Source organism: Phyllostomus hastatus, unplaced genomic scaffold, assembly GCF_019186645.2.
Source record: "Phyllostomus hastatus isolate PE091 unplaced genomic scaffold, TTU_PhHast_1.1 phas_contig_147, whole genome shotgun sequence".
Lineage (NCBI taxonomy): Eukaryota > Metazoa > Chordata > Mammalia > Chiroptera > Phyllostomidae > Phyllostomus > Phyllostomus hastatus.
In genome coordinates this window covers 4,266,374-4,274,755 of record NW_025333603.1, presented here as the reverse complement: position 1 = coordinate 4,274,755, position 8,382 = coordinate 4,266,374, and the positions used below count along the sequence as shown (strand labels likewise).

The following is an 8,382-nucleotide window of genomic DNA, read 5'->3' as shown; positions in this document are numbered from 1 at the left end:
GGGTCCAGCTGAAGCAACCCTGCTGCACCCGGGCACGATTTCTGCGGGGGGGTGGGGGGGGGGTGGGAGGTCGTCGCTCAAGACCTGGAAGCCATGGGGGAGACGTCTGTCAGCTACCAGCCCAGTTCAGCATCATTAACCAAGCTTTGCAGAAGAATCCTAAAACGGTCAGGCCATCCAGAGGGAAAAACAGCAAAAGGCTTCAGACCCATCACCCCTCGTGATTTAAGAGCGGCCCTTGTTCACACCACCGGTACAGAGTGCAAAAGGACCCACAGCACCTCCGGCACTAGCCCCGCCCCCTCACCGTTCTCTGCCACAGAAAGAAGTGAGACTCCAACTCTCCATTTTTGAAAAATTTATTTTATGCCCTTAGAAGCTAAGAACTCTGCCACTCATGAACCAAATTAAAATTAAGATTCTTCCCTGTTCATCTACGTCCTTTTGAAAGTTTATAAACAAGATTCTGTACACAAGAGGTAGCAGAGGAAAATTCCAGTCTGCTTGTTCCAAGCTCAGAAGGTAACTGCACACACCTCAACGTTAGCAGGGAGGGCGGGCAGGACAGGGCCGTCTGAGGACTCGGTTCTCTAGGTCCTAGGCTCGGTCTGGTTGTCTGTGACCCTGTGAGGGGAAGTCGTGGGCGTGACGGCTGCAGGGACGCTCGTGTCTTCTTTCCCAGGACGCCCCTGATGCGCAGACCCAGCCATCTGCAGTGGGTCTTGCGAAGGGAGTTTCTTGAGAACATACAGCATTGAGTTAGTTGTGCAATTCCTACTTTTTGAAAGATTTATAAAAACATCTTCATCCAAAAAAGTTGGCAATAAAAACGACAACTCTTCCAAGGTAAGCCTGTCACAATTGTCTCTTGGTGGCACTACGTTAAAAAAAGTCATCAGCAGGTTTGGAGACTGCAGCCGTTGGCAATCGAGTGGTCACTGGCTGAGTGGAAGGGACGGTCATCGCAGCAACAGTGCGAGCAAAATCAGCCGGCGCGTGCGACACACAGCTGTGACGGCGATCCTGACGAAGCCTTACAGTGAGGACAGCAGGTGCTGGGGTGCGGAAGGCGTAGTTTCCATAGGAAATAAGGGACTAGAAGTGGCAATTTCACTCCTGAATTTGGGCTCCTGAGTGCAGCTGCCAGAGATGAAATCCCAACACATCTCATCACTGGCATTTCAATGTCATGTCCCACACAATCTTTTTGTGAGGATGGCGATAGGTGGGGTAGAGAAACACAGTAGGGAATGGAATATTCACATACTCAAAATCAATTTTAAAACATCACATTCAAAATTCCAAGAACATCAGAACCATAAAAATGTGCCAACCGCCTCTGACCACCTTCTGAGGGCACAGTTCTGCTCGTAAATGCTGGCCCCTCCGTCTACTCAGTGTCTCTGACAAGAGCCACCACCAGCCTGTAGGCGGTTACGTGATTACCCACAGCACCCTGCACCCCGGCTGCACAGTAACTTCAACCACAACAGTGAAATGACTGGGTTACTGACAGTGCGCAGCGACGAAGAGCTGGCTGCCCAGTCATGTGTCCACATGATGCAGAAGCCACCAAAAAGGCACTTGGGGCTGGACACTCCTCTTTGACTTGGCAACTCTGACAGCAGCGACCTGGCACTTCCTAAGGCTCCCCTAGTTGGAAATCTGCAGCAACTCAAAATACAAAATGTACAAAATACGTAAAATGCTAAACAGGCGCCCGCCCGCCCCCGTAAAAGGGGAGCTGGTATCTAATCTGAAACGAGTGAATGGTAGTATGCCTGGGAATCACGACTAAATGATGGTCGTTCAACTGCTTTCTAGTTCTTTCTGGGAAAATATTATAAACCCTGCCCCTGTCTTTTCAGTGTTTATATTCACGTTGAAGAGAAACAAAGTCTCAAATTCCTGGTCTGCAGTAAAATGACTAGAAACCCACCAAGCAGATCTCCCAATTCAAATATTTCACCTCACGTACAACCAGAACCAAGGGGTTTAGTAATTATGTTTTAAGTAAAAGCAAATGATTGCAGATCACATGATTCAAGACTACAGTTTATTCAATATGTCTCCAAGCATTAAAAAGATGATTTTATGAAGTTAAACTCAATAAAATTATATCTTTAAAGTGCTTTTTTTTTTTTTTTTTTTTGCTCTTTTTAAAATCTGTTTTGGGAACGACACGACTTTAGTGGCTGACGTCGGAGAATGCGCCCTGTACTTCTGGGGAACATAAGTGTTTTTATTTTTTATTGCTCTTTTCAATCTCAATTATATCAGAAAAAGATACCTTCATAGATTAACAATTTCCCAATTTTTGGTCCTGGTAACATTTCATCAAGATCCAAGTGTATGCCCAGGACTTTTATCCAAACCCATCTGAAATTCTGTACAAATAGGGAGACATATTAAATACAAAGGTCTGTGTAAACTGAATTCTTCACTATTTTACAATGAAAAGGGATTTTACCACGTATCTTTACATTATTTTAAATTGGATATCCCTAATCAATGTCACTGCAAGATTAAAAATTTGCCCCCACTCATCTAAAGGCAGCTTACTTTTTTAAAAAATATAAAAACCAAAGGAATATCTTTTGTAGCATCATAGAGAAAGCAACAGCTTTACCCTCACTCACTCCTGTATGTTCACCTAACAGAAGTCTGCCATCGGCTTTATTTCATAAACCTGCCACAGAAATGCAACCCACACACGGATCACGCCTCGGGAGAGCCGATCCAGTCCGGGCCTCTCCTGCCGCCAGCAGCTCCCCCTCCGGCCAGAGAGTGCTTTCCTTAAACACACGCTCCTTCAGGGTCACTGCAGGCTCCTCCAGCCCCACGTCTGGTTCTTTACAGGGTTCAAAACGATATTCTGACTTCAAAAAGGTGCCAGGCATCCAGTATCTGTACTCTGACTCTTCACTGTGTGCTGAGAGTATTCCTTTAGGGATCCACGTCGTCAAGGTCACTTCTTAACTCACCAATCATCATGGGCGACTCTGAACCCTTTGAGAAAGGAAAGGAAGTTAAACTCACACAATGGAAAGTTAGACAGAAAGGTCGCTATACTCACTGACTTATTTGTGTTCCGTAGTTTAAACGTGGGCTCATTTAACAACTTGCTGTTTACCAAAGGGTAATAAAACATGACTATAACACTTGTATTTGACAATTCCTGATTATGCAAAACTTAAATTTCTCTGTTCTCCTCCAGTCATTGAAGCAAACCAGTGACTCGCCTAAAGTTGCACCACCACCATGCAACAAGGCAGGCAGCTCTCCTTAGAACTTGGGAGCAACGGGATGAAGCAGGGAGAGGCACTGGCTGCCCCAACATCCGCTTTGTGCCAGAAATTGCCACATGGCCAAAGACGGCTCTTGGTCACTCCCGTGTCTAATTCTGCCTCTGTCACCAACTGTGGCCTTTGTTTACACAGGGTGGGGCAAAAGTAGGTTTACAGCTGTTCGTATGGAAAGTAAATAATACAAGAATAAACTGTTTCATGTGCTCACAACTATAAACCTACTTTTGCCTCACCTTGTACGCCGAGAGTTCTGAATGCCTACCATGTCTCTTGAGACTGATGTAGCTGGGGGTGGGGAGGAGCAGGAAGAGTCTCCCTATAAAATGACTGGCAAGCTCAGTGACAGTCAGACAGGGTGAATGGGAGGGGCCCGAGGTGGAAGGAGAAGTACATCTGACAAACTGAAAGAAGGCTGCTGTGTCTAGAACTCAGAAAACAGGGGAGAGGTATGCAGCGGGCTGCAAGTCTAGGAGCCAGCAGCTGTGGGAGCTCTTGTCTGATAGCTTTTATTTTTCCTGCAACTGAAGTAGATAAGCCTTAGTTTCCCTTCTGTGAAGTCAAGGCAATAGCAACCTCACAAGGTAATCATGAGGATCTGAAAGATTAAAAAAAAAAAAAAGACATGCATAACATCAACAAGATTCATTTAATGAGGCCTCTGCCAAGCCCTGATATGGAGCCACAAACGAGACTGCCTTTCTGGAAGAGTACAGAGTAGAGAGAAGACACATACACATCATTACATTTACATCACATTTATTGCTTTGTGCAGTAGGTGTTTAATAAATATTTTATTCCTTTTCGACTATAGTAATTAGTACTGAATTTGAAAAATCTTTTTTTTATCTTCACCTGAGGGCATTTTTTTCACATTGCTTTTTAGAGAGAAGAAGGGTTGGGGTGGGGGCAGGGGAGAGAGGGAGAGAGAGAGAGAGAGAAACATTGATCAGTTGCCTTCTTGTATGCACTCTGACTAGGAATTGAACCTGTGACCTTTTGGTCTCTAGGATGATACTCCAACCAACTCAGCCACACTGACCAGGGCTGAAATTTTTAAGTAAGCTTAAAATTATCCTTTAACCCCTCCAACAAGTAGGCAGATCTCAATGTCATCAGGCCCTTCCTCTCAAAGGTCCACGTTTCCCGGCAGGCTGGTGAAAGCGAACGCTGGAGGGGGTGAATTTTCATAACCCGACAGGATGAAGCGAACAAGCTGGAACGAACACAGCAGTGGCCTGGCTTTATCAGGACTCTCCAGCATGATTAGAACAGCCAGCCACAGACCAAGGGCAAAGCCCTGAATAAGTTTTACGTTGCAGCATTGTCCCACTTTGTTAGCACACTGTGAGCGGGTCCTGAACAGAGGTAACTGGAGGATGGAGCTGGCGCCTGCGTTTTTCCTGATTCTAAACATTCTTTTCGGAAAATGTCAGAGCAAGCGCCGCCCTTCGCGCGGGGACATGCCCCTCAGTCATACCTGCTGTAAGTGCCTCTCTCCGTTCTCGTTCGCAGGACTGCTCTCCGACCCGTTGCTGCTTCCTGACTGCTCTTTTTCATTCAGCAGAGCTGTGGCATACGCTAGTGTGTCCTGTGGGGGAGTGAAACACGAGAGGGAAAAGTCAGGGAGTGTGCAGTGGCGGCAGCAGCATCACCAAGGAAGGCTGCCCTTCATTTGACCTTTGGAGGCACCGGAAGCCTTGAGGGTGGTGCTTTCAAGGCAGCCCCCAGAGCACCCCTCAATTCTGTGCCATGTGGGGGCTGGAATGACCAACCCACACTGCTTTTCTTTTCTAATTTGCAAACTGTACACCAATTTGCTGTCTTTTCAGAGAAATTCAATAATTTCTTTTGCCCTTTCTCATTTTCAACCTATACCTCTTTTCTCTGAAGTTGCAGTTTCTGAAAAACATACTAAAAATCTACTTAAGGGATTTCAAGCCACACAAAACCAAAGACAACCCTCACCTGAGCTGAAATTGTTCGCTGAAAAGTTTTCCCAGTTGACGTTTCATTAGAGACATTACTTTGCGGTGTCCAATAATGTTCTGACATCTGAGATGGAAGGTCAAAAACACCGTCAGAGACGACACATAAGCCCAGGTGAGTCCACAATTTCTACCATTAGATAACAGGTTACACAAGCATCTAAAACAGTACAAATATATCCAGGCCTTCTGTCACTTCAGGAGATTCTTTCCTGGAAAATTTCACTTCCACTCTCAAGAGCTCAGTAAAATACTACTATTAATACAATCACCCCCACTTTTTCACCTGTAAAGTTAAGGTAAATGTAATTTAATGCATAAAAATAGGTGTCAACTGTACTAAAAAAATGTTTGAAGACTGAAAATATTTTGAGGCTAGTTTCAAATTAAATTTCAAAGATCTTTCCTGATAGACATGCTCCTGTTGATTCCTGTTACAACCAGCGAAGTGCACAGTGCAATTACCTTCTTCTGTAGCCACTGCACAGCCCAGCTCCAGTGGTGGGAGTTCTCCTTGAAGTACTCTTTGGCAGCAGGACACCTGGCCATTGGAGACTGTTATTAGCCAAACACTTTCTTTGCAAATATCCATGTTGAATCTACAGCACCTTTTCATTTTGAAACACAACCACTACTTTCATTGAAATCCAGTTGTCTTTATATTAAAATTTTCCTTTTTTTAAATTTGGATACGTTCATGTTATATACTTCAAAAGGTAATAAAAGGTAAGTATGTAGTGAAAAGTCTCTTATTTATCTCTAATCCATCTACTCAGTTCTATTAAAATTCAAAGTTGAGAAATGAAAACTATAATAAAAAACTACATAACAAATAGCACATCCTTGACATCTGTGATTTGAATAAGAAAGACTATTATATTAGAACATGGTCTTACAGCCACCCCCAGCTCACTCTGTTTTTATTTGCCTTTCTGGAAAGCTGTCCTTCATATGTGAAGCTAGTCCTGACAGTAACACCGCCACTAGCGAGTGTATACGAAACAAACAGGTGAAGGATATGGAAGTACGTATAAAGATACCCGTCTCTGGACTGTGTCCGCTGGCACCAGACACACCGTGGGCCCCACACTACTTGGAAACGCCATTCTCAGGCAAGCACTCGTGACGACGCGCTGCCAACACCACACCTAATTCACGAACCCACGACTGTGGCAGGATGACCGCCCACCTGTGTCCACAGTGCTGCGTTACATGGACACACATGGTCATGCACGATTTCAGTGGGGCTCTCATCAGTATCTGTTTAGGACACTCAAATGCAGCAGACTGAGCCAGATTTCCCTTCTTATCTTGGAACAAGTCCTGGGACAGCTACGCCCATGACCAAGAGTCAGCAAACATCCGGAGCAGACTAAAGTGGGCTGTAAAGAAGGCTCGGGGCAGGAGTCAGAGACGGCGCTGCCGTCTGCTCGCTGCCCTCGGGCCACCGTGCGGTCACTCTGCTTTCCCTCGCCCTGGCACTTAAGAGGGGAACTGAAGGAGCAGTGCACTGAGGTTCCTTCTAACATGGAGAACCTTTGCATTCCAAGTGTCTGCTGACAGATGACTGGATAAGCAAAATGTGATACAGCCACACAATAAAATACCATTCAGTCTTAAAAAAGGAAGAAAATTCTGACATGTTACAACACAGATGAACCCTGAGGACATCATGCTAAGTGAAACAGTCCAGTGACAAAATGACAAATATGATTCCACTTCTATGAGGTACACAAAGTAGTTAAATTCACAGAGCTATAAGGCAGACTGATGTCTGCCAGGGGTTAGGGGGCAAGAGAATGGAGAGTTAGTGTTTAATGTTTAGCAGGTAATGAGTTTCAGTGTTGGAGCTGAAAATCTCTGGAGAGGGCGGTGGTGAAGGTTGCACAGCAGTGTGGCGTACTTCATGCCACTGAACTGCACACCTAGAAATGGTTAAAATGGTAACTTTATGTTAGTATATTTTACCACAACTAAGTAAACAGAAAAAAGAGCTCCGCGTGGAGCCGATCGGCCTGTGCTCAGGTCCCAGCTCTGGCCCTTAAACCACTGGCCGTGTGGGACTGCTGGAAGCACCTAACCTCCTGAAGTTGCCGCAAAGGTTAAATGAGAATGCAGGGAAAGCATTTAGCACAGTGTGTGGATTCGTAAGTGTAAGTAGCTATGCTGTGACTTTGTCTCGAGAGACTGTTTTGAAAGTGGGGACCTAGCACATAAAAGACTTGGTAATCAGGTCATATTAATGAACGTTATTTTGAGTGAAGGCTCAGGAAATACTGATGTCAAGGTCCCCAACACCCACCCTTCCTGCACTGGGCCTGCAGGTCTAGCCTTGTTTCTCAGATTCCGTAAGGTCTGTCCCTCTTTCCACACACCCCTCCCCGTCTCCCTGAGGTCGCCTGAACAGGCTGACGCAAGGGCCCACTCCCCGCCTGGGCCAGGCTCTCCAGGTACCAGCACAGAGCAGATTGTTTTCTGGTCACACCTGACTTGTACCCGTTTTCTCCCTGCATTTGTGAGTCAATACTTACTTCTGAGCAAGAGTCACCAGAAATTTGACGCACTGGTAGCAGCGACTGCTGTCCACGTGATTGCTGTGGTGCATCAGAGCTAAAGGGAGAGGCAAAGTGTGTCACCAAAGCACCGAACTGGAAGTGGGTCCAAGTAGTTAACAACTCTCTCCTGCCGAAGACTTACAGCAAACTACTTTGATAAGCAGATAAATAAGTAAATTAAAAGCATGGCGACGACTCAACAGGACCCCCAAATTCTGAAGGGTAGAAATACTAAATAGTATTCAAGAAGCATACATGGGGATGGAAGTCTGGCTTTTCAGAGGAATGAAAGGAACTAAACTGCATACTGGCTGATTATTCACCCAAAGACCTCCAAGTTTTTTCATCCACCACGCTCCTGACAGACAGAAGAGTAGTTTTAACAGTTAGTGTGATAAAAGAAATCTGTGGTGTTAGCTGAGTTCAACAAATATTTCCTGCTCTGGGGATTTAAAGAGAAATGGTGCCTGGCCCCTGCTCTTGAGGAGTGTATGACGGTCCGTACTGTCCCCGAGAACCTGGGTGCCGCTCGGA

The 8,382-nt window shown here is 45.5% G+C and overlaps 1 protein-coding gene across 2 annotated transcripts in view; it reads right to left on the bottom strand.

Moving 5' to 3' along the window:
• Positions 1-343: 343 nt before the first annotated feature.
• USP24 (ubiquitin specific peptidase 24) overlaps positions 344-8,382 on the bottom strand; it is a 137,171-nt gene continuing 129,132 nt past the window's right edge. For both annotated transcript variants that reach the window (XM_045858191.1, XM_045858182.1), the window contains exons 64-68: positions 7,825-7,903; positions 5,759-5,834; positions 5,274-5,360; positions 4,786-4,896; positions 344-3,009 (exon numbers count right to left, since the gene is read on the bottom strand). In XM_045858191.1, coding sequence (XP_045714147.1) covers positions 2,947-3,009; positions 4,786-4,896; positions 5,274-5,360; positions 5,759-5,834; positions 7,825-7,903 — 416 coding nt within the window. In that variant the 3' untranslated portion in view covers positions 344-2,946. The remainder of the gene's footprint in view (positions 3,010-4,785; positions 4,897-5,273; positions 5,361-5,758; positions 5,835-7,824; positions 7,904-8,382) is intronic.